This window comes from Calypte anna, chromosome 4A (genome assembly GCF_003957555.1).
Source record: "Calypte anna isolate BGI_N300 chromosome 4A, bCalAnn1_v1.p, whole genome shotgun sequence".
NCBI classification, from domain to species: domain Eukaryota; kingdom Metazoa; phylum Chordata; class Aves; order Apodiformes; family Trochilidae; genus Calypte; species Calypte anna.
The window spans coordinates 7,098,607-7,123,973 of record NC_044248.1 but is presented as its reverse complement, the minus strand read 5'-3'; the positions used below and the strand labels follow the sequence as shown (position 1 = coordinate 7,123,973).

Sequence of the window (25,367 nt, the reverse complement as noted above, 5' to 3'; positions counted from 1 at the left end):
CCAAGCGGCGTAATTCAAGCTACAGCTGCCCCCGGGAGTGCTGAGGAGAAGGGGCCCCAATTGTCAGCGCTTCTACGGTTACCGCTACCCAAGATCTGCAGGGCCCTTTGTAAACCACTAATTAATTACTCCGGGCAGTGTCCGCGGGAGGCCGGTAACACAGCCCGCCGCCGGAGATCCGGCCGTGCGGCCGCCTCTGACCGGGGGAGATGCCCGCACACAACCTCCCGAGCCAGGCCCAAGCCCTGAGGCCGCGGGTGAGGGATTTCCTGAGGTAAAAATCCGGCGGCGGTTCCACCTGAGCCATCAGGACGGGATGGGCACCGGGATTTCCCCTCCTCCCGTCACTAGCACGGCTCCCGGGAGGGCAGCACCGAACACGCCCACACCTACGGCCGAGAGCGTCTCCCTGCCCGCCGCTGCCCGGGGACAGCCCGCATGCGCAGGCGGGGCCGGGAGGGCGGGGAAGGGAAGGCAAGGCAGAGAGAGAGCGGGGCAGTCAGACAGCGAGCATGGCGGTGGTTGGCAGGGTGCTGGTGTATGGAGGCAGAGGAGCCCTGGGCTCTCAGTGCGTCAGGTACTTCAAGGCGAAGAACTGGGTAAGCGCCGGGCCAGGGGATGGCGGCGGGGCGGGAAGCTCCCCCCGAGGGGTTGGGGAGAACCGGGCCCGTAACGAATCGTTCTTCTCGCCCTGGCAGTGGGTGGCCAGCATCGACCTGGGGGAGAACGAGGAGGCCAATGCCAGCGTGGTGGTGCGGGCGACCGACTGCTTCCCCGAGCAGGCTGAGCAGGTGGGTCCCTGCCGGAGTGCGGGGCGGGCGCTGGCCGGGAGGTCTGAGGCGGCCTCCGGGCAGGGGATGCACCCGCTCCGCTCCGTCCCTGATTCCCTCCGTCCCTGATTCCCTCCGTCCCTGATTCCCTCCGTCCCTGATTCCCTCCGTCCCTGATTCCCTCCGTCCCTGATTGATTCCCTCCGTCCCTGATTGATTCCCTCCGTCCCTGATTGATTCCCTCCGTCCCTGATTGATTCCCTCCGTCCCTGATTGATTCCCTCCGTCCCTGATTCCCTCCATTCACCCCTTACCCTCCGCGGTGGGGATGGGTCCGGTGTCAGACAAGGTGCCGCGGGGCTGAGGGGACAAGAGAGCTTTGTGCTCGTCTCTTCTTTTTAGTTTTGTTCATTTGTGGTTTTTTGTTTGGTTTTTTTTGTGGCTTTTGTTTCTTTGTTTGGGATTTTAAAATTGTTTTTGGTTGGTTGCATGCGTGAATATGCAGGAAGAGGTTGGCCTGGGAATTTGGAGGGGGTTCTGCGATAATTTTCTCTTGTCGACTTGAAAAGTTGCGGGCTGAATCAGATGAGTATAGTGAGGATGGATCAGGACATCTTCTCTCTGATGTCCTGCCTGAGTCTTAAATGTTTTGTGTGTGTATAGATGGTAGACTCAAAGCATGCAAACTCTGAGACCCGATGGGATCCCTAGGGAATGCACAGATTTCCACAAAGGGGAACATGGGAGGGTCAAAGTTAGCCTTAAAACTGGTTTTGTTTTATTTTTAAGAGGTAAGTTATTTTGTTTGGTTGTTTTTGTTTATTTGGTGCAATTTGTTGTTTTTTATATTATATTTTAATTAAAATTTTCAAATTTATTTCTCCTATGATAAGCTGAATCACTTTCCAGTGTTTTTTATATCTATACAACTCTTAAGGCTTTTCAAGAGTAGTTTAGAATGTTTGCAACGTATTTTACAATACTGAAACTTTGAGAAAACCAGTAGATTTTTCTTTTTCTTTTGTTGACAGCTGTATTGTGTGCTTGTCACTTGGACAGAAAATTGATAGCCAACAAATTCATTACCAAATGTGAAGTCTTATATTTGAAAGAGAAAAAGCTACTGGATATCTGAAAGCATAGAGACTCAAATTTAGAGTTTAGACTCTAAATCTTGACTGTGGTCTAGATAGAAGCAATAAGAAAGCTAATCCTTTGTTGTTCACTTCTTTCACTATCATCAAAAGTGACATCAGTAGTCATGGGGTTTCGTTTCCCATATTAAACAGTGCTGTACCCATAGAAGAGTCTGTCAAAAAGTAAGTCACAAATAAAACCTTTCTGTTAATGATCTAGGTAAGAGTCAGGTCTTCAGTCCTCAGATCAGTTATTTCCAGTGACATCATGCCCTGTGCAATTTGAGTGTTGTTTTTATATTGGTTTGTTTGTTTTTTTCCTGTCTATTGAAGGTGACAGCAGAGGTTGGAAAACTTCTTGGTGAAGAAAAGGTGGATGCAATCTTGTGTGTAGCAGGAGGATGGGCTGGAGGCAGCGCCAAAGCTAAATGTAAGCCTTTGGTTCATGCATGATAGTGAACACATGAAGCAAATCCCAGAGCAATCCTTAAAAATCACAATAGCAAAAATGTGACATCCTGATTCCCAAATCCAGAGCAGGGCACAAGCCTAAAAGTACAAAATAGCTCAGTCACAGTGCTGCTCAGTTCTTGTTTGAAATTTTGTTGTCTCTTAAATTTGCACAGTGTTTGGTATTCTCAGTCATGCCTTCTGGTGTACCAGCTTTGATCAGAAAAGTATTGATACACTTTGTGAAGTAGTTCGGTGTTATTATCTATGATCTAACTTTTGTGGAAGTGACAATTGTCAGGCAAGTCACATAAGACTGGCTGGGTAGAAGAAAAGTTTCTTAATTGTTTCTTAATTCATTGCTTTGTGCATAAAACCTGCAGTTCTCTGAGCTAATACTGTGCATCACAGTATCAGGAGCTGTGTAATGAGATGAGATCATGCTACAGAAAAAAGCCTTCAGTATTAGAATCATAGAATTGGCTGGGTTGGAAGGGACCTCAGAGATCATCAAGTCCAACCCTTGAACCACCGTTGCGGTTGCTAGACCATGGCACTGAGTGCCACATCCAGTCTCTTTTGAAATATCTCCAGGGATGGAGAATCCACTACTTCCCTGGGCAGCCCATTCCAATGTCTGATCACTCTCTCCGTAAAGAAATTCTTTCTAATATCCAACCTAAACCTCCCCCTGCACAACTTAAGACCCTGCCCTCTTGTCTTGTTGAAAGTCGTCTGGCAAAAGAGCCCAACCCCCCCCCCGGCTCCAACCTCCTTTCAGGGAGTTGTAGAGAGTGATGAGGTCTCCCCTGAGCCGCCTCTTCTTTAGGCTGAACAGCCCCAGCTCCCTCAGCCTCTCCTCACAGGATCTGTGCTCGAGTCCCTTCACCAGCCTGGTTGCCCTCCTTTGGACCTGCTCCAGGACCTCAATCTCCTTCCTGAACTGAGGGGCCCAGAACTGGACACAGTACTTGAGGTGTGGCCTCACCAGGGCTGAGCACAGGGGCAGAATCCCCTCCCTGGACCTGCTGGCGATGCTGTTCCGGATACAGGCCAGGATGCCATTGGCCTCCTTGGCTACCTGGGCACACTGCTGGCTCATGTTCAGCTTCCTGGCAATCCTGACTGCCAGGTCCCTTTCTGCCTGGCTGCTCTCAAGCCACTCTGTCCCCAGCCTGTAGTGCTGCATGGGGTTGTTGTGGCCAAAGTGCAGGACCTGGCACTTGGCTGTGTTGAACCTACTCAGAATGAATTTTTATTTTACCCACTAGTGTAGAAATACAAGAAAAGAAAAAAACACCCTTGTTTTCTGTAGTGAATGTGGTAAAATGTGTGCTTTTCTCTCCCCATTCCAGGTTGTACATTACAGGCAAAGATATCTTTTAAGAAGAGATTGTATGGAAAGGCATAAACAGTTGCACCACAGTTGTGTTATGTTAGATTGTAGTGTGCACCATATTTTAAATGAGGTAATTTGTTGTAACCATTATTTGTAGTCATTTTATTGGTAGGGCAGCAGGGTGTCTTAAGAACAGTTGTTGGCTTATGTCCCAAGAGTTATGTTTATTTCATCTTGTCCTATGGAAGCAGTTAATTCTGAATACTAAAATGATTGACATGGCAAGTTACTGTTTCTCCTCTTTTCCCATGCAGATATTGATAATAAAAAACAATGGTGAGAGTTAAAATTGTGTTTTCACTTGAAGTTACTGGTGTACCTCCCCCAGTACCCAGCCCTAGCAGAGGTTGCACTGCAGTGCATAGGGGCACTGGAATGCACACTCAGTACAGTGCAGATGTACAAAAAAATCTGTATCTTTTTTAATTCAACTCCTTTATCTCTTGGAGTCTTTTTTTTTCTGCATACTAGTGGATCACAGCTCTTTTGCAGCCAGTGAGGAAGTTATGGAAAGAGGGAGATCATGCTACTACAAGGTGAGATGAGGCTGATGTGTGAATGTTGAGATCCTTGACATAGACTGAAGGAACTCCAACAGGAGTTTCAACAGCTTGGAAGTTTTTGATCCATTAATGGAGAGCTAAGGGAACCATCTTCTCTTTGTTTTCTGGGAGTGAGAAAACAGATAATTGCCCAGAATTTATGCTGTAGAGCTGGGACTTGGAGCCCAACAGAAGAGAAATATAAAAGACATGAACTGGTATTTTATTCCACATCAAAGCAGCAAATGGTAGGAAGCAAGTTTTCTTAATCCTGTTGTATGAGGCTGTTGCATTCTGTGTGACAGTAAGGAAGTTAGACCTGGAAGGGTTTTATCTGTTACCTAATTTCAATAATTCTCTTTCTCATCAGCTTTGTACAAAAACTGTGATCTGATGTGGAAGCAGAGCCTTTGGACATCCACTATTTCCAGCCACTTGGCCACAAAGCATCTTAAAGAAGGTGGCCTCTTGACTTTGGCAGGCGCTCAAGCTGCTTTATCTGGAACCCCAGGTAAAATGCAGTGCATGGTGACTGCTGGGACATCAGCAGTTACAGCTGTCTGTTGGTCTGAGCATTCTTGTTTGTGAAGCAATAGTTTTACTCTCTGATTTCTTGACACGTAGTACAAATGGCAAATTGCAGATGAAACAATTAAGTGTAATTTTACAGGTAGTAATACTGAATCTTTTGAAGCTGGAGCACAAACAGAATCAATATTTGAGTAATTTGACATCTATCTGTGAAATGGAGTTGGTTAATATATGATACAGTAAAAAAAAAGTTTAGAGAACAATGAAGAATAGAAATACAGCAAGCTGTAAAGTGCTTAAATCAAGTTAAATCTTCTGTTTGTGTCCTGAAAGGCACAGTCCTTAATTTCCCAATTTTTTTGTTGATGACTCTGCTGATTCTGTTAAATGTGCTTGTCCAGTACATGTTCTGATTCCAGTCTGCCTTTGTTGCAGACATAGATAAGCTTGTTAACCTTTGGCTTTGCCCTCCACTAGCTTTTTAATACAAACTTCATTGAATTTTTTCATCTCACTCCTTGCCATCTTGGTATGCATGGAAGAAGAAATCTGTGAGCAGTTTAAAATAAAATTAAAAAAAAAGGCATCAACTCAGAAGCCCACAGGCAGGGAGGGGAAAGTTTTTGAGACAAAGTACTCTTGTTTCCCAATCCTTTATTAGTGTGACTTCAAAATTTTGATGAGGCATAGGTACTAAAATTTTAAAATATAAAGTTTATGAATATTCCCCAAAGCTTTGTCTGAAACTGTTCAGGAAAAATATGTTGTATTTTCTAGTTAATGATTTATTTTATATGTTTACAGCTGCATCTGGTGTAGTATGAAGATAAAAGACTTATGAGAATAGACAGATTAATAATTTACTGGCTGACCATATACAAATGAAAAAATGTGAACACTGGCAAAATTTCTTGTTGTTTTCTGTTTGGGTGGGTTTGAGAGGTGGGGACCTCAACACAGGAGTCAAAGTGATTTGCCATGATGTTTTGAACTAGCTGGTTTCAGCAAGTCTGGATTTCTGTGAAAAACACAGTAGTGCTTTGGGCAAACACATGCAACTTATTAACATCACGGAGAATTGGGAAAGAGTTGTTACTCAACTTGTGCAAATATGACTTGTTAGGCTTGTTACTACCAGACTTTTTGGAAGGAACCATCTTTTTCTTTGCTGTTGGTGGGATTTTTTTTCTTCTATTTGAGAATTTAGACTCCCATAATTCAAGTTGAAGTATACTGACAATTCTGTAAACAGAGAAGCAGTCTGGCAACAAAGGCTTGGAAAAGGAGAAGCATGAAAAGGTTTAAGAAGATTTGGAATGTTTGGTTTAGATGAGAGAGGGGAGTACCATAGAGATGCAAATGTTTTTATCACAACAACAAAAATACTGCTGCCCATGATTCTTCCTCAAAAATGGATGTTATAAAATATGTTGAATATAATGGAAACAAATGCAAAATTACCTTTAACTTTGACTCAAAATAACACAGCTTGGAAGAGGGATTGTGTATTTAAAAAGGTAGCTAGAAAGGCATCCAATTGTAGTAGACAAAATACATTTCTTTTGTACTTAATCTGTGTCTAGATGGTTTGGTAGATGCAGACCATGAGACATCTTAGACCTATTGCAGCCTGATGGTCCAGATTTTGTACCTGACCAGAGTGCCTTATGCTCCCATTTTGGTTGCTCTCACACTGCTAAATATTGTCTGCCTAGAAAGCATCAAGAAGAAGTTTGCTTTACCTGCAAGTTACCTAGTAATTTTCTACCTTGAATATTTCACTTTTTTGGGTTTTTTTTTAGTTTTCTCTAAAGGGCCTGTCAGACCTGGACTGCTTGAATTACTTGGAGAGAAATGAGCTGCAAATACCTTAGTTATATTACTAAAATCAATGGATGATTGCCTTATGAAACTCTGAGCATCTTCACACTTATGCTATTACATTTGTAAGGTTACCTCTGTAGATGCTTCAGGGTTATGTTTGGGTACATAAACTAAAGTCTTAGCTGGGTAAGCTGCTTATTTCTGCAACACTGAATAAACTGCATTTTGTGATAGTTACTGGGTATCTAGTAAGAGCTTTTTGCTTTTTCTTTTCTTTTTCCTTTCAAAACGTACCAAACCAGTAATACTTAAAGCTGATTCTGTTCTGGCTGTACTAAGTGGTCTTAATATTCATCAAACAACCCGAGTTTCTGTAATACTTTTGCTGATACTGAGGGCTGTTTTGTACTTTTAACTTGCTTATTTTCTCCTGTTAGGGATGATTGGCTATGGCATGGCCAAAGGAGCAGTGCATCAGCTGTGTCAGAGTTTAGCTGGTACCAATAGTGGTTTGCCACCTGGTTGTGCTGCTGTTGCCATTTTACCGTAAGTGGCTACATAGTTGCCTCTGCCTGGGTTGTTTTATTTAATTACTGCTGTAACCTGGAGTCACATGGATAAGCTTGCCACCTCCTGCTTCTCAGACCTGCTCAGGGAAAGGAGGCAATTTGAATGTATGCATTTCATTATAGTGACCCTAACACAGCAAGTGACACTAAAAATTATTAATGTCTTGTCCTTTACTTTGCAGAGCAGTTGTGGATGTTGAGATTAAAATTTGAATTGCTTTTAACTAGTTTAACTGTAGCTATACATTAACGTGTGAAGTTTTTTTTCCTCTTTCCTTCTCTTTCCTTCTCTTTCCTTCTCTTTCCTTCTCTTTCCTTCTCTTTCCTTCTCTTTCCTTCTCTTTCCTTCTCTTTCCTTCTCTTTCCTTCTCTTTCCTTCTCTTTCCTTCTCTTTCCTTCTCTTTCCTTCTCTTTCCTTCTCTTTCCTTCTCTTTCCTTCTCTTCTCTTTCCTTCCTTTTTCCCTTCCTTCCTTTTTCCCTTCCTTCCCCCCGGAGCAATAGAACAGTGAAAGTAAGACGAGCTATTCAGCAGTTTTAAACTTAGCTATGTGATGTCAAGTAATCTCTTGCTTTACCATTAAGTTTTCATTTGGTTAAAGATGCTTCTTCATAAGGTGCTGCATTTCTATGCTTGGGTCACTTTGAGTATCTGTGAAAAGAAAACATTTAGCTTGTATTTGCCTATTGCAGCTTTCTTTTTGGTGAGGAAAGCTAGTAAAAAGTGGATGGCCTGGTAGATCTTCACTGTGTCTAAGCTTACCAATTCTGCTGCAGAAATTAAAAGTACTTTTGCTTGCCATGGCCACAGCTAGTTCAGGACCCAAATCTTAAGACTAAAGAGTTCCATATGGAGATTTGGAACACCTTCCACCTGAACTCTCTCTTTTTTGTTTTCCTCATACACACACCTTTATGTGCATTTCCTCAGGCCAGAGGGCAATGGCATTATAAAAGTGTTTGGTAACTGACAGCACCTTCTGCAGAGCTTTTACAGGCAGACACCAAGTCACTGGACTTTTGGGTGTTCTGTACTTGTGTAGTCCTCCTGCAAAAGCCTCTTCTTCAGTGAATCTTTGAGTAATTATGTTTTGGATTGCCAACAGCATCTCTGTGAAAAGTTTGCTGCATGACATCACTGTATGTAGTGTAAATACATTATCAAACTCTAAACTTTGCTTCTGCACTAAATCTCTGCATTTGCAGCTGGTGTGAGGCTGTTGGAAAGCAATGCAGTGGTTCATATGTGCTGTGTACAAACAAGCACATTCCTGTCTTCATGGCAGAGACTGGAAGGGACCTGTGGGCTGAAGGATGCCCATCAGTGAGCCAGAACAGTGAGGGCTTGGAGCTTTTTATATACATTGAAACTGCTGGCATAGGTAATATAGATTCAACTGTTAACACATGTAGAGGGTGCAAGGGAAATCTGAACCACGTGGCATAAAAGTCAAGCATATGTTACAGCAGTGAACAGAAGCAGGTGGTGCTTATCAGGAAGATGATGTATAAATAAAAGGCTTATCTTTTTTCATCACAGGGTTACCTTAGATACTCCAGCAAACAGGAAATCAATGCCTGATGCAGATTTCAGCTCCTGGACCCCCTTAGAATTCATTGCTGAGTGAGTATCTGTGTGGTAGCTGAGCAGTTCCTCACTGCCCCTCCTGCTGCTGCATCTTACTGTGTGGTCTTTTTAAATGGATTTTTGGATTTGCCTGGGTTACCCTCTCATTGTGTATGTTTCTAAATCATGTCGGGTTTATTGCAACAGGCTGCTTAAGTAGAGAAAATTAGCCCAATTCCCTCCACTTCAGCTTTTCTACACCAGTTAGTCCAACAAAGGACATAGCCTGAAGCAGTTGGAAGTCAGAGAATCTCATAAAGCCTGCAGGCAAGTTAAATTGCAGACAATGGATGCAGGAGTCAGTAGTCTGTCTCAAAGGTAAACTGCAAACAGGCATGGAAACTTGGGTAGGATTTTTTTCTTGTCTTTTAAACATGCTTTGCTGGTCATTCTGTGGTGTGTTAGTTCATTTCTCTCAGCTGCCAAAATTCCTGCTCTTGTTTAGAAGAATTTAGTCAAGATTATTTTTTTTCTGTCACTCACAAAGGCTTGTCCTGGATGATATTGAAAAATGCTGAAACTTCAGTTGTATCTTATTTAACAGCAGGCTGAGATTATAAGGCTTACTTCTCCTAATTCCTCTCAGAGAAGCTGCAGCATAAGCACTGCTCTGTAATGTGAAGGGGAGTAGCAAAGATCCTGCTGAGGGTTAGCTGTCAGGTGGAAGAAAATGAGGATACAACTGTCATACCTGTTTGAGGAAAAATAAGGATGAATCTGTGTTAATACCTTGTAAAGGGCTTTGCTCTTACACGTTCTTTAAAGTTGTACAGAAGTGACACTGCAGTTGTATTTGCTTGCTAATTGTTCAGGGAGTGGTTTAGGGCTGAGATTAGATTTCCTTTGGTGGGGTATATTTTTTTTTTATGATTGATGTTTGTTTAACCTGGATGTCACACTGGGAAATGATTTTTTTTTTTTGTAAGAAGTCTGTGCAACTTTTGGATGTTACTTTTTAACACAGCCCCAAAAATTGAATTTAGGGCTTAAAAATGTCTGAAAAACCCTTTAATTTCTTATGCTCCAGATATTGCCTAGCCAGATGTTGTGACTTTAAGTTTTTTAATTAAAATTTTAAGTATTTTTTCTTCAGGTTGTATGTTATGGTTTGTTTCCTGGGTTCTTATTCTCTAAACTTTAAATATAGCTTTGAAAACTTTTTTTTTTTTGAAAACACAAGATTTTGCTAATTGTGGAAGAAAATCCAGTGTTGTTAAGTGTTGGTAACATCTGCAGTTGGCAAAGGATGTGGAAAATCTTTTCCCAAATGGCAATTGAATTTTGTGTCCTGAAAGCCCTTGTGTCAGATGTGTGAGCCTTCCAGCATGGCAGTTACTCTCCCTGCAGTGTTGGAATCAGTTTTCAAGCTGATTGACCTGAAAAATAAACACTTTGTGTATTACATTTTGACTAAGGAGTTTGTATTACATTTTGATAAAGAAAGTTCTGGTGTGCTAGAATCTTCCTTTGCATTATTTTGGATCTCTTTAGGATTTCTGTGCTTCTGCCAAAATCCTTTATATGGTTAAATATCTTCATTTTTGCAGTGGCCTCTTGGCAGAGTAATGAGTTTAGCACCTTTATATTAGCCTTAAACTTATATTCCTGTTACATACTACAAAGGCAACTTAAGTAGCCTCTTCCTCTCTAAATTCTTTTTTCTGTTAACTTGGAAAAAAAAAACTTGCCACTCTATCATTTTAGGCTCCTGGCCTTTTCATTTGAGATGTTCTGAAAATCCTGTCAATATATTCGATAGTAATATTTAATTTTTTTCTTCCTCCTCGCCCTGTTTTATCTCTTTCTTCTAAAACAGAACCTTTTATGACTGGACAACAGGAAAGAATCGACCAAACTCAGGGAGTCTCATCCAGGTGATAACTACAGGAGGGAAGACTGAGCTAGTTGCAGCACAACTTTGATTTCAGTCACCTGAGGTGGTGGTACTTCAATGAAGGAAAAGCTGTGGAAAAATCTGACTGCCATTATAATTTGGGTGTTCTTCTGTACCCAGTGATTGTAGTGGTGTCATGAATGGAACCATATTTCAAGTAATATTTCTGTGCTGTCAGTTGTAAGCTATCAGCATTTGTTTACCAACAAGTGTTTGTCTCTAAATGAAAGTTGTAGGCTTTAAAGCCTGTGGGTGTCCTAATTCTGTATGTCAACTTACCTTATTTCTCTGAGGTGGGAATTGTGCTTAATTATGTCATGTAATCACATATATAATGATTGGATTTTTTTCTTGGCAAGTGTTTCTGGCAGCTTGCTGTTAATCTTCCAGTAGTCTGTCTGTCTTTGAGAATATAACCCCATCCCTGTATATCATGTTGGCTGTGGTTATAGGGAAACTTTGCAGTCCTATTCAATGTCCTAGTCTTGTAACTTTTTTTTTTTCATGTGAATGTCCCACTTGAGTTAATGGAACTGTCTAGAGATTACTTGCTTGAGAAGGAGTTCCTGATTTGCCTTACAGTTTACAAGCTGCTATCAGGCCTACAGTTGTAGGACAAAACAGTCATTCTGCCAAATGAGTAGTATGCCTTTGTGGTAGTTGTGATGGTTCTTTTCTTAACAGCACTTTTTCAAATAGTAGTACTAGAAAAAATATTCACACATATATTTGAATATGGAACTTTTTGTGCTAAATAAAAGTATATTGGTTTATGTACTGGGCTGGCTCCATCACCATAATCCAAATATGTGGTTAACATTTTAATCAGTGTGACTGAACTGCAAGTTCAGGTATGGCAAAGGGCTTAATTTTTTTTTTACTGCCTTCTGATCATCATTGTAGAATCATGGAATGATTTCAGTTGGAAGGGCCACACTTTACCTATGTTGTTCTGCTGGATGCAAAAGTGTAGATGGCAATTTTTATACTCAAGAACTGTTAATTCATGAAGCTGCTTTTGATTTTAAATAGAAGATTTGCAGCCATATTGTCTGATCAGAAGTTTCTACAGGCTAAGAGTACAGACAAAATCTGCAAGGTGCTGGTAAGGAATGAAACACTAAGGTGTTAATTATGCTGGAAAAGGTAAGAGCTATCATGCAAGCTTACATGATCTAAAAGCTTCTGTTGGTCAAGCTAACAGTTGCAAAGTTGCTCTCAAGTTGCCATTGTCTCTTTTGCAAACATCTATTGTGTCTCAAAAGCTCCTTGAAGAGCAGGTGAAACTCTTGGATGGTGAAGGGATCACAGTTGGCATTCCAGATGTGCATTTCTGGAGCTGTTCTAGAGCCCAGGGCTAAGGACCTGCCAGGCTGTGTGGCTCAGATGTTTTTACAGAACTTGCAGCAAGTGGGAAGAAGATTAATCTTTTATTTGCTAAGGCTACACAGGGGCTTTTCAGGATCCTTTTATAGATTATGCACACATACCTGGACCTTATTAATAATAACCTGGTGAAAAAGGCAAACAGCTGGTCCTTGGGCATATGGAATTAAGCTGAAGGTTGGGACTAATCGACCCTGTGATTATACAGGAGGAAAGAGGGAAATAAGGTTTAAATTTTGGTAGAGAACAAAAGGTCAGAAGACAATGAGCTGAGATCCATGCATTTCAGAAGCCCACTTGATTCCTTCTTCTTCACTAGTAGGATCTCATGGTCCTGGTAGGAAAACCTGAGGCAAATCTATGATTCTGACCTAGATGCTTTGTGTATGCTCTGCCAGGTATCATGTAGGTCATTTTTGGCCTCAAAAATGGGATCCACTGGGCTTATCCTTGACTGCTGCTCCTACTCAGCTAATTAAATGAAAGGCTGTAATTATTGTGAGACAGAGTAGCTGGATAAAGGATTCTGTAGTGACTGATGTGGCACTCAGTGCCATGGTCTGGGAACCACAGTGGCAGTGGATCAAGGGTTGGACTTGATGATCTCAGAGGTCTTTTCCAACCTGTCTGATTCTGTGATTCTAAATGCATGAGGTGGAAGAAATCCATGTGGAATGGAGTGTGAACACAGCAACAGGAACATTGTCCTCAACTGAGCTTTCCTTCTTCCTTTCTTACTTGAAGGGACAAGTGTTGTGTCCCAGGCAGTAGAGAGAATCAAGTGACTTAGGGAAATCTCAAATGGAGTGGACAATGGTGGGACAAGTCTCAAGATCTGTGCAGAAGTATTTGTGAAGCTTTCACCTTTCACTATGGGTGTATCTGTTCCCACAATCATTGGTTAGGTGTTTGATATAGAATATGCATCAAGCACCAGCAAATAATTGCCAACAGTGTCCATAGTAAGTGGCACTGTGGACCTTACCAAGTCTAAGGAAAAAAGAAGGAAGAGAAAAAGAGAGAGAGGAAAAAGGAGGGAGGGGGGAGAAAGAGACATCACCAGTCCTGGATCCAGCATTGGAACCTGAAAACACAGGGGTGTTTGGGGTCAACAGAACCCCAAAGCCTTTATGCATGCCCCTATTTATCAGCCCCAGTTCTAGAACCTTCTCTGTTTCCTATTTCAGTAGTTGAGACATCATTTAGTCAAGAGAAATGACACAAGGCCCTTCCCCATGACTCCTATTTTGTGTCTTTTTAGAACCTTCTCTCAGGGTGGCATCTGGGCTCCCAGGGCAGTCCCTTGGGCTTGTCCCTAACAGGGAATAGTGGTAGGAACCATGAGCAATTTCTCTGTACCGTAAAAGGTGTCTCAGTGTCCTTGTTCAACCTCCTACTGGTGCCTGTTGGAAAACAAGCTGGAATAGAGCTGTTGGAAAAAAATAATGGTGACTGTAGTAGTGTAAGAGGAGTGAAATACGTGGACTTTGGAACAGTGAGTAGTGTTAAAACATAATTGTGACTGGATTATTAACTTTCATCAGTTGCAGGTATGAGTGGAAAGGTACGAAAATGGCATTGCTGAAGCTTCAGAGAATGAAGGTGTTGGAAACCCCCCAACCAAAACTTTGCTATGCAAACCCAATACACAGGTGAGAACCCTGCTCAGACTACAGCCAGCATCCTGCAAAGCCAGACCCATGCACGGTCCTGTTGCTTTGCAGAACCTTTCCTGCAATATAGAACTGAGTCTGAAATGTTTTCAGATTTCACTGTGAATTTCACATATTTTACCAACAGGTTTAATTAGTTTTTCAAAGTTATATTTCTATAGGAAAATTAGTTTTCTATCAATTAGCTTACAACAGTTGCCACAAAATGAATATTTAAAGTTATTCTCTGCACCCAAGGAAATGAGATGCACTGTAAATACAATGGGAGGGTTTCCAAATACAGTGGGAGCTGAGTCAGTCTTCAGTAGCAGCTCCACATTAACCCAAAATTGCACTTTGAAACCTGTTGTTGAAATAATTCACTATGGTAAAGAAACACAGTTTTAAAAAAAATATAATGGAATTCAAATCACCACCCCAACAAAAAGTAACATTTATTATCTTGTTTCTTCTCCCCACTATTGGGTCACTGGAAGAAAACAGATGGGGACTGCAATAGCACGTGGAGATGCTTCAGATTAACCTTTCCAGTGTTGAACAAGGTGTTAAGTAGGCAGAAATCTGAAAAGCATTGTAGAAGTCAATAGCAAATGTCACTTGAGATTTAGATCCCTGTCAGACGCTGTCATTCTCGTCCTTCCCGAAACACCGTGTTCGAAAGGATTTGCTTGATAAACACGGGCAGTCTCAGCTCTGTTTGCGAGGGCTCCCTGGGGATATTTCAGACTCCCCCAGCTGAGCTGAAGCTGATCTTCAGCAATGCCAGCAGAGGGCAGAGGCTCCCAACACATCGGGGAGATTTCTGCACTAGGAACGTGGAACTTCTTTTTGGCAGCGAGGATTTTAATTGTGCCACAGCTTCTGCTGAGATGCTCGTTCTCCTTTCTTGCTTTATTGCCACAATTCAAACTTCCTGGCCTTTTCTACACCAGACACTACCACATACACCGCTTCCAGAAACCCTTCCATCTGTTTCAAACCAAACAAAACAACAGCAAAACCCCAACAAAACACAAAAGAAGAAACAAAACAACAAAAAAGGCAACGCAGTGATGGGAGTCCCACAGCAGGGTGTAGTATTGCTGTTGACATGTGATCAGCAAGTGGATTGTAAATCAATATTCTGTAACAGTTTTAAGAGCCCGGACACAATAGGAAGGGAAATGGATTATTTGACTTCTGTACTGCACAGAAGGATTGTAAGAATTTCCTTACCCAACCAAAATAACCAGCATCTGTTCAGGTCAGACTACTATTAACCAAGAGATAGAATTCAGAGACATAAAATTAATTACTATGGGGTTTAAAATGTGGATGTTTCAACTCCTTTTCCCATGAAAGGAAGGAATAGATTATGTTAAAAAAATGTGTTATTTAGGAGGGAACAGGAAGCAGCAATCCACATGATTGTCATTTCTATAGTTTAATATTCCTTATCCAGTGCTTCTTATAGATATGAACTACACCACTAATCACAGTATTTTCCTTGTATGAACTTTCTCTTAAGTACATATTAGGGCATTCTTACAAATGAGAAGTATAGAAAAACCTTAAGATTGGAGCCCCTGGTTTCTGTTCCTGTTTTGGCTACTTCTCTGCTGGAAGACTTTGAATACATTGCTGCATCAGTGCCTCAGATCCCAAATATACATCCCAATGTAAAATATACATTTAAAGTTCTTTGAGACCTACTAATGAAAATCAGAACATAAGAATGAGAACATAAGAACTTACCTTTCTGTGAGTGCTCTAAGAGAAGCTCAAAATACCTCTTTTGTTAGTGATTGCATTGAAATTAATGTAAAATTGTGACCACAAGCCAAAGTCATACAGCTCTTCTACCAGTCAGTGATTTCCAAAAGAAGTACTATGCCAAAGATTACCTCAGCCAGGTAATTTGGATGTCACCTATATATCTGGTAAAGGGTAGTGGTAGTTTCTATCCAGCACAACAGGCATTAGTTTTTTGTGATTAACACAGCTGAAATGTAAAAACACAATGTTGTTTTTAATTTTGAACAAACCAATTACCCCTACCAATGTATCCTTACATCTTAGTGAGTCAGGGCTGAGGAAACGATACAAATGGGCCCCATGCTAGATTCTGGATCCACACAAGTTCCTCTGATGATTAACTTTTTTTATTTAAGCCCATACACAAACATCACCTTGAAGAAAAGAGTCTCTGACCCCCAAGAATACACAAACATCACCTGGAAGAAAAGAGTTTCTGACCCCCAAGCATATTATTTGCTTCCAAATTATTAAGATTATTCATGTGTGCTCAGACTCACTGATTTTTTTATTCATTCCACATGGGATGACCAGACTCTTAAAATACTAGCTGCTAGTTACCCAAATGAGTGCATACACAGGGCATAGCCACGTGTGTCTGCAATAAGTACCTTATGCATACATTATTGTACTAATCAAACAAAGCAGTCCATAATCCAGCAGGTGTTAATGACCTACTTTATCCAAATTACCCGATAAATTGCTTTAACTTCACCGATTTCTGTGAATTACAAATTTTCTTTCTCCTTTACAGCCCCCCTCCCCAACTTCCTTTTTGCAGATTCAGGCATATCTTCAACCAAAAGTGTTACCCTGCAAACCATTGCACCATCTGTACAGCTAGCCTGGAGGAAAACCACTCTGGTGTTTGTCCTCCACTAAAACCCTGTGTCCTCCCCCCTCCGCAGTCTCAGTTTTTCTGATTTTCCCTGTGGATTAAAGTCTCTCAGTCCAAATTTCCCCAGGGAGGTGTCAGGCAGTGTGGGAGGTTGAGGTGCTCTGTGCCTCATGGTTTTCTGCTCTGCTTTGCCCACTTTTTCTATTGCTCTGTTCCTTGGTATCCTTGCCCTGGTGTGGGACATTCCTGAGGGGCCGTGGGACGTTCCTGAGGGGCTGTGGACACTGCTATGGTGTGAGGTTATTCAGTCTGGACAAGACCCTGAGGAGACCTCATAGTGGCCTTCCAGTACGTTAAAGGAGGCTCCAAAAACCTGGTGAGGGGCTCTTTGTGACCTCGGGTAGTGGTAGGGCTAGGGGCAAAGGGTTAAAAGTAGAGGTAGGTAAATTCAGATTAGATATTAGGAAAAAATTCTTCACCATGAGGGTGCTAAGCCACTGGAACAGGTTTCCCAGGGAGATGGCTGAAGTCCCATCCCTGGATATGTTCAAGGCCAGGCTGGGTGAGGCTCTGAGCAACCTGATCTCATGGGAGGTGGCCCTGCCCAAAACAGGGGGTTTGGACTACAGGATCTTAAGTGTTCCTTCCAATCCTAACAATTCCTTGATCCTATGAGGTACCTATGGTACCACGTACCCCTTTTTGGCAGGTGACAAACCCTCCCCCCCTTCCTCCTCCTGAGGGTGTCCCTGAGCTGCTACCACCATCTTTCTTCAAAAAGCTTCATTCCAGGTGCCCTGTGGTTCCCCAGCTGTCTGTGATTAATGTGCTCAACAGACCCCTCACACAGGTGGCTGAACGGAACCGGTTCTGACCAGCCCAGCCCAGCCCAGCCCAGCCCAGCCCAGTTCCTGGCCTATTCCTTCATAAGGCACCAGGACACACAGCTCCCTCCTATGAGGGGCGATGGGGCAGAAAGGAACCATCTTGTGAGGAAAAGGGAATTAAAAAAGGTAAGTTTTGTGTTGAGCTTATACCTCCCTGTCATGATGGGGTTTGAAAGCCTAGGCTGGTGTGACCGTGGGCTTGCACCATCTTCCTGCTGTGGAGGGGTTTTGTCTTCTTTGTGCTGGGAGAGAAAAAGAGCAGAAGTCATGGTTAGCATGCAAACATCTTGAACTCTGGAGAAAAAAAGCATAAAGACCATGTGGGAGATAAATAGGGAGATGTGGGAAGGATGGGTTGTTAGTGATGTATTTTTATCTGCCATGCAGTTCTGTAGTCACTCAAAATGTTGTGGGTTTTTTTTTCCTTTGTGTTTATTAGGAAGGGCAAAGTAGTGTTGGCCCTTTCAGCCATGAGGTGGTAGGAAAGGGTGTTTGAAGGGACAGGGACAGCTTCCCTGCTCTGACCATCCAGCTTCTCCCTGGGCATAGATGGAACAGGGCTTCTGGAGAGCCTGGTCACCAGGGTTAAATAAATCTGTATAGTCGCATCCCCAAAAGTGGATAAAAGCATTGCTAAGAGGGTAAGAGTTGAATTTTCAGACAATGTAATACTTAATTCTTTCCGGAGGGTCTGATCCCTTTTGAAATGCTGTTTAAAATGGGAAGAAAACAGAAACTGTCCCTCTGGAAGTGCCCACTGTTCATTTCCTGAGACTGAATTTTCAAATTAACATCTCCTCCTTAGACCTTGTTCTTTTGTCTAGTAACTTGCCAAAACCACTAGACTTAAGAGGATAAAATACATCTGTTTTTCTAACTTATGGTTTGGCAGTTGTAAAGTGGTTTAAATCAGTATTTTCTAGTCAAAAGGAGATACGAGGTACATCTGCTGTTTATGTACATCTGTTGTAACAAAATTACTTGGGTAAGCACCTTCAGGATTAAGGCTTTGAAAAAGCTGTAGCAAATTTGAGTTACATGCCATCATTTAATGCATTAATTTCACCTGAACTGTAGTCAAGAGGGAACAGAAGGGAACCGAGCAATTTCTTTGTGCACAGCTGCATTCTGTGGATTTCATGCAGAGACTCTGAATCCAGCTGAACACACCAAGAGTAGGAAAATTCTTAATATTTGGTTTTTATTTTCTTTTACTATAATGATCTTTCACTGAGGGTGGTAGTTGCAGGGTAATTTTGAAATTCAGCAGGACAAAAGGGGGATTGAGCTTAACTAGTTTTGTTCTGCTTGCTCATTGTTAAATTTACTATTCTTTGTCCTTTTTTTTTGTTTTTTTTTGCTGTTTGTGATTGAGTAAAAATATGATCCTGGAATACCCCTGTTTTTTTGTTGAGTAACAGCAAACCTAAGGTTTTGTGAGCCCTATCAGGCTTTGGTGTGGGGGTATCAATGTCATACAGAAAGATTGATGTTCTAGGTAAAGATGCAAATCATGGGTGTGTGACCAAGACGGGAAGAAAACCTTGAGAGGTGAATTTAGAGTTAAGAATTAGTTCAGACATGCATGAATATTACCAAGGTATTTTGTAGTGTAACGAGGCAACCAGGTGCCACTAATTGCCAGGGAGCGGGCATGAGCTTGTGTCAAGCCCACCTGTGCCCAATTAGGGTGGGCCCCCACTGCGCATGAGCAGGATTAGGGGGCCAATAAAAGGTGAGGCTCAAACTCACAGGTGGAGCTCACTCCTGAGCTAGTCGGCAGAGAGATCGGTTGCTCTCAGAGCAACAGCACCGATCCAGGCTAGTCAACCCTGTGGCTATAGGCTTGGAGCACTGTTCGTGAGTCTCTGCTGGAACACCTGGTTGGACCTTGAAGCGCCGTACCCTAAAAGAGGTTTGTCTTGCTACAGTTATGGTTTTAAGAGTTTTTAATATTTGATTGAACCAACCCAAACATTCTTTTTACAGCTCTGAATGCATGGGAGCAAAATCAAGTTCATAGGCATTAAAACTATTTTTTTTACAGCCTGACTTTGAGGGTGAGGCTCTGGTGGTGCAGCTGGCTAAGCTGCAGTACTGCAGTGCCGAGGCCCCGGGTTTGTGACTCCTCAGAGCCTCACCCTGAGGGCGATGAGCGCTAGTGGTGCAATGAAGGTAATACAGTGCTCCAAGAGTGACCTCTGAGCTGAGCCTGTGCTTCAAGACTCACCTTTTATTGGCCCCCTAATCCTGCTCATGTGCAGTGGGGGCCCACCCTAATTGGGCACAGGTGGGCTTGACACAAGCTCATGCTCACTCCCTGGCAATTAGTGGCACCTGGTTGCCTCGTTACACTACAGTATTTTGCTCTTCTTTCTGGGTTAAGGGAAGCAAGACTCCTTGTGTTCTTTATGCAGCCATGAAAAAAAAAAATCTGAGTCTCCAATACAGTGGAAATTATCAGCCAGGTGCTAGGAAAAATGTACCCCCTCCAATCAGAAATGATAATATTTTAACCCCTGATTTGTGTTTCCTGAGCAAACAAGGCTATCTGCTGTTGCTAACCAACCCCTCTTGGTGTAATGCTGCCCTCCCAAACCTGTGTAATGAATTGCACTGTTTCATATGTGCGCAGAACTGTCCATCATTGTGATGGGAAGCTTCTCCAACCACAAAAAAAGGAATATTAAAATACTATCAGGTGCCCAATGGCAGCCTAAGTTGCAATTCTGTTTGGAACCCATAAGGAGGTTTCATTGAACCCAGAGGAAACATGGGTTTGAATTCTACATTCTTCTGCTCATATGAGGAAGTTGAACACCTGTAAGATCACTTCAGAAATCAAAAATGTGGTTCATTTCACTGACAGTGTCTTCTGGTACTTCAAACATTTCCAATTTCTGTGGGAAAACCAGAGGAGAACTCAATCAGGAGAACTTAGTGGAATGAGTGGGTGAGGAAGAGAATGTAATAACCAAGATAGAGATACCATGACCTATAAAGTGAGTTGGCTAGAGGGGGGGAATGTGGAAAAATGGAAGATAAGGTCTAGAATCATTCTGAAGATGAAAGACAAATCCACCTCTACAATTTTCCACCCCAGCCTTCTGCCACCCTTTGGTTATAGTCCAGTTATTTTATTAATAGCAGCCTCCCTGTTAGGTCTCTGCTGCCCAGGTACCTCTGCTTCTCTCCATGACTCTTTTATTTTAAGGAGTGTAATGAAGTTCCACCTTCCTTCAGTTCTTCCCACTTTTCAGAAGATGTTTGTCATGACCAGTATGAAATTTCACGTGTGGAAAGTCTCTGAATGTAGCCATTAATGCTTCAGTGCTTGCACTGGTGATGGAATTGGCATTTTGAGTTGTTAGTGCTCTGAGAAGTACGTTCTGCACTGCTCCTAGCTAATAACCTGTACTTGTGAAATGTTTCATGGCCTATGCAATGAAAATGAAACTCTAAAATGTCCAGTTTGTTGCTACTCACCACAATCAATCTTGAAATAATAAGAGCCCTGTCTGTGTAGATGTCTGGAGTCATTATTTGAAAGCCAAGTTGCCTTCCATTCATGGAAAAATTAAGAGTTGTAAAACATTTTGCTGGTAAATTTTTTTTGATGATTGGATTTTTCTTGTCAAATGAAATAGTGTAAGATGGAGAAAATTAATGTCACAAGTCTCAAAACAGATTCTGGCAAGGTTGGTGTCACATCTGAGAGTCTTTCTAGCCAGAGGCACTAACTTCAGGCATCCCAAACTTAAGCATTTTAAAAAAGGTCTACTTCTACCTACAAAAGCCCTGAAGTCCCTTTAGGGCCTAACCCTGAATATAGTTTAGTGACCTCCACTGCCATCCAGTCCCATCAGATATTTTGGTCTGGAATACAGACAAGTTTTAATTTAACCCAGAAAAGAAAGAGTACAGGCATCATAGGCCATGGTTCAGCCTGAGTTATTTACTCTACTTAGAAAAGAAAAAGATAAAATAATGAATGCATCTTCTTCCCTAAAGTACCTTGTAGTGCTTTAGTTTGGTCAGACAGAACTAGGACCAAAGAAAATACATTTATTCAATTAATTTTCATTTTACTTATAGTTGGCAATGAGTGTTTCAAGTTGCTTTTCTAGTATTTGATTCTTAAATTTTTTCCCAAAACAGCCTCTACTGCCCACTGTTGGGAACAGGATGCCAAGACAAATGGACTTGGGTTCCAGTGTAAGAGGTGCTTAGTTTTTTTTTCAATTTCATATCTGGCTACTAAACTGACATAACATCCACCTAGAAGTTAGAATAAGGCCCAGGTGACTAGATCTAGGAGGTTTTTTAACAACCTTGTCAGTGGGATTAGAGAAGGACAAAACACTGCTCTGTCTTCAAGATGGAGCTTGTTAAATTGGTACCATGGTGTGACCATGTGTGACATGATGGGCAAGGATTGATAATCCTAGGAGCTTGCTTCATTCCAGTGGGTTTCTTATGCAAAAAGCCCACAATGGTCTGCTCTTCAGGAGTCTCTTTTGCACCTCTGGATAGAAGGAATAAGTCTTTTTAAAGATGATGAGATGAATGCTGGCAGTGGAGATGGCCACAGTCTGCCTTTCCTTTGAGGATGAATCAGGAAGAAATATTCATTTGATGGCAGATGTCAAGAGTCATGGAAATTACAGATTAAAAAATCATTTTATGTGGGGAACAGATTTTACATCTCTTGACTTTGTTTTGAAAGAATGTCATATTAATGCACCATCATCTAAATGCATCATGGGAGCAAAGGATATGAGAGTCTGTGCTCTAACAGTGACCTAGATCCTGAGGCTCACCAAAGCCACAGCAACGTCAGACAGGATCCTCAGATTGGCCATTTAGCTGTCAGCCACATGATTTGTAACTGGCTGAAGTAAGGATTAAAAAGCCAGTATTTCCATTAATATTTAGAACATTAGACACATATGCAGTGGGGGAGGAAAAAAAAAGCAAAACAAATTGACAGCTCTGAAGTTTTTATTCAGATTGCAACTTGAAAATGGGGAATTCCTACTCTCCCACCTGTAACTACAATTGTGGACTCTTTGTTGGGACTGCTGCTCTTTTTAAATTTTAGTTTTTTTCTTTTTTTCTTTCATTTCTTTTTTCTTCCCTCCCACCCAACCCCCCCAATCATCTGGAGGATAGAAAACTGCAGCTACGTATCACTGGTTCCAAATAAATGACACACAAAGGGGAGCACAGCATCTCCACTGCACATAGACTGTCAGCTCAAGTAGGCAGAGATTGGCTCTGGGCTAAGGAGGGTGTCACAGCCTATGAACCAACCCTGGCCCTTGAAAAACTGGATATTTTTTTTTTTTATTTTTAATCTGAGTTTTTTCAGTCTAGTTGAGGTACTTCTTGCTGACTGTTCCCAAGCAAATCAACATGAACCCTATGAAGAGCGGGTTTGAGGGGTGCCTTTTCAATCCTGTCCCCTGCAATTGTTTCCTTCTGGTGATTCCATTCTTGCCTGGTGGAGAGTTGGGCAGAGCTGTGTAGAGGGGGGGAATCATCAGCATGGGAATTTGTTTCTGGCTCTGCCCTCTGAGGGGTGGGAAACTGAAAGGTAGCATCGTGTCTGCTGTGAAATAACCACTGGGGTTTTCTTTTCAAAGAAAACTGCTGCATTTCCCAGGAATGGTGAGGAGTAGCCTCATGGTATTGGTGTGCAGGCAGATACCTGAGAGGTGGGAGCACATGATTGAAAATCTCCATGGAAGGACTTGTAGAGCACTGGGGAGTGTAGACTCATCAGCCGAGCTGACTGGTTTGACTGGGTTATGTTTCTGTGTTATTTGCTGCAGGATGTTGGGCTGGCAGCATTTGGTCTGCTGTGCCTGGGGAGGAAGCTGTTTGCTGTTTGGGGAGCATCTCTTTGTCCTCTGGGTTACTGGTTGAACTGGATGGTTTTCTGAGGGCAGGGGATAGGGTCAAAAAAAACCCAAAACAACAAAACTCCCTCACAAGCAAACAACAAAACAAAGCAAAAAACTTAGGAACAACAGCAGTAGTAAATCCATTATTTAGCAGGTCTTGCATTTCTCCTGGAAAATTGCTGCTGCTGGAGTTGCAGGTGTTATGGAAGTCATGAGGAGAAGAGTTTCCCTTTGGATGTTGAGATAGTGAAGCGTGCAAGTTCTCTGCATCCAAGTCCTTAAGGCTGGGAGCTGTTTGTGTTACTTTGTTAGCAATTCTTTAACCATCATTACCCGGAGCCTGAGAGACAGGCAGCAACATTTCCTTGCCCCTGTCACAGGCAGGCTTGTCACAGATAAATGTAAATTATAGCCTGTTCTCCCAGGCTAAAATTGCTCCCCAGCACAGCCCACTGAGCCTTTATTCCCCTGCAAACTCAGATCCCTAAAGCACATGGACAGAAATAAAATTGCTGAAGTGACAAAAGCAGAGCTCTACACGGCCTTGGTGTTTCCTTAATGATCTGAAAACCTTGCTCAGTGTCTCTGCAGGTGAATAGAAGAAGCAGGAGTGTGAAGGCAGATGAGGGGGTCTGAGATGCAATGGATTAGAGGAGTGAGTGCAGGAGGCACCCCCATAGCTCCCCAGTTTAATGCGCAGCTACCTCTGACCTCTTCTCATTCCATGCAACAGGGACTCCCTACCTTGCTCCAGACCAAGCTCTTCTGGTACTGGTTGATGGGAGTGGTGATGGACAGATGTTCATATCGGGCTTGGTTTCGATCAGTCTCAAATGAGCTTTGATTCTGTTTATGTTCCAATTTGCTGCAGTAAGGAAACCATGGCTCTCATCTGTTGATGACCAGATCCACCCAGTATCACCCTGTTGGCATGTATTTATCAGTTTAAGAAAAGGCAATAATAAACTATATATGTAACATATAACAAAATAACAATTATATAATATATATAATAATTATAATATATAATAATTTATATAGCACGTGGCAGTAAAAGTACGTGGGGAGGCAAGCAAAACAGCATCAGAGGTGTTGGGTTGAATGTTAGGTTGAATAAACTTAGTTTATATAACCTAGGAGGAATACACTGCATTTCAAAGCAATAATTCATGACTGGAGGTTCTCTGATTAAGTTAGAACCAAAGCAAGATGCTTTCTTCAAGGGTGTCTTCCAAGTCCAAAAATGAGACAGAAGACTTTGAAAAGGACTTTGTCCTTTAGCCAGGGTGGTTCTGCAATTGGTTAAAAAATAAAAGCACCAGTATTCATATAAACAGCCATTCTCTAAATAACTTCAACATAATAACAGAGCCCTGGGAATACTGAAAGATTTCAATGCATGCAAATGGGTGCAAAAAGTTTTAAGCTTTATTTTGAGGGCTTGTCTGGTTATTTCAAATGCAGGATGAAGTGGCAGTGGATGTTTTGGCTATGCCTTTTTTCTTTTAAATTTCAATTATGTCCAGTAGTTAACTTGATCTGCCAAAACAAGTTGCCTTTTCAGATTTTTAAAGTAAGATGTTTTTTCTAAAGCTCCTTAAAAAAAAAAAAAAAAGTAATAAAGTAATTTAATACTTTGCAATGCCTGAAAGGTGGAATTTAAGGCAAAATTCTAGGCGGCCTGGTTTATTTTTGCACTGATGTAAAGAAATTTCTGTATTTTTTTCTTGTAGTTAATTCTGTAATGAGGAGATTCAAGCTAACTTAAAAAGTAAATAGGTTAGAAGTGCATTTTGTGAAATTAGAGAAAATAGAAATTATTTTATGCAAATTCCATTAAATGGGATCTAACAGCTTTCAAAAACTGTTCTTTAGGTAGTGAAAACCCTGTGCTCTTCCTTTATTTCTACTTAAAGTTTTTGTGTGTAAGTGTATTAAAAAAAATCTGAGGAAAGCTGTTGCATATCTCTTTCTTCCTTTTAAAAAGAGGAGGAAATAGGGAAAATGCATTAAAAACCTCAAATAGTTAATGGGGAATGTGAGTATGACTAAAATGAATTTGGGTTTTTATGTAAGAAACATAGATGGAAAAATTCCCATTCTGTTTTACCAAGAAGTGATGAAACTATTTACTGCTTCAGAAA

The 25,367-nt window shown here is 41.7% G+C and overlaps 1 protein-coding gene across 1 annotated transcript; it reads left to right on the top strand.

The window, feature by feature from the left end:
• The first annotated feature begins 451 nt into the window (after positions 1-451).
• On the top strand, positions 452-11,512 carry QDPR (quinoid dihydropteridine reductase). Its single transcript, XM_030450236.1, has 7 exons — positions 452-599; positions 699-791; positions 2,240-2,336; positions 4,668-4,808; positions 7,090-7,198; positions 8,759-8,842; positions 10,662-11,512. The coding sequence occupies exons 1-7, from the start codon at positions 513-515 to the stop codon at positions 10,765-10,767; spliced, it is 717 nt and encodes a 238-aa protein (XP_030306096.1). The 5' UTR covers positions 452-512; the 3' UTR covers positions 10,768-11,512.
• The last annotated feature ends 13,855 nt before the right edge of the window (positions 11,513-25,367 follow it).

Bases quoted from the DNA above. Each gene is read 5' to 3' on its own strand.
- QDPR (XM_030450236.1), top strand. From the start codon at position 513: ATGGCGGTGGTTGGCAGGGTGCTGGTGTATGGAGGCAGAGGAGCCCTG. The intron at 792-2,239 runs GTGGGTCCCTGC...TGTCTATTGAAG, and splicing joins TCCCCGAGCAGGCTGAGCAG to GTGACAGCAGAGGTTGGAAA. The intron at 8,843-10,661 runs GTGAGTATCTGT...CTTCTAAAACAG, and splicing joins CCCTTAGAATTCATTGCTGA to AACCTTTTATGACTGGACAA.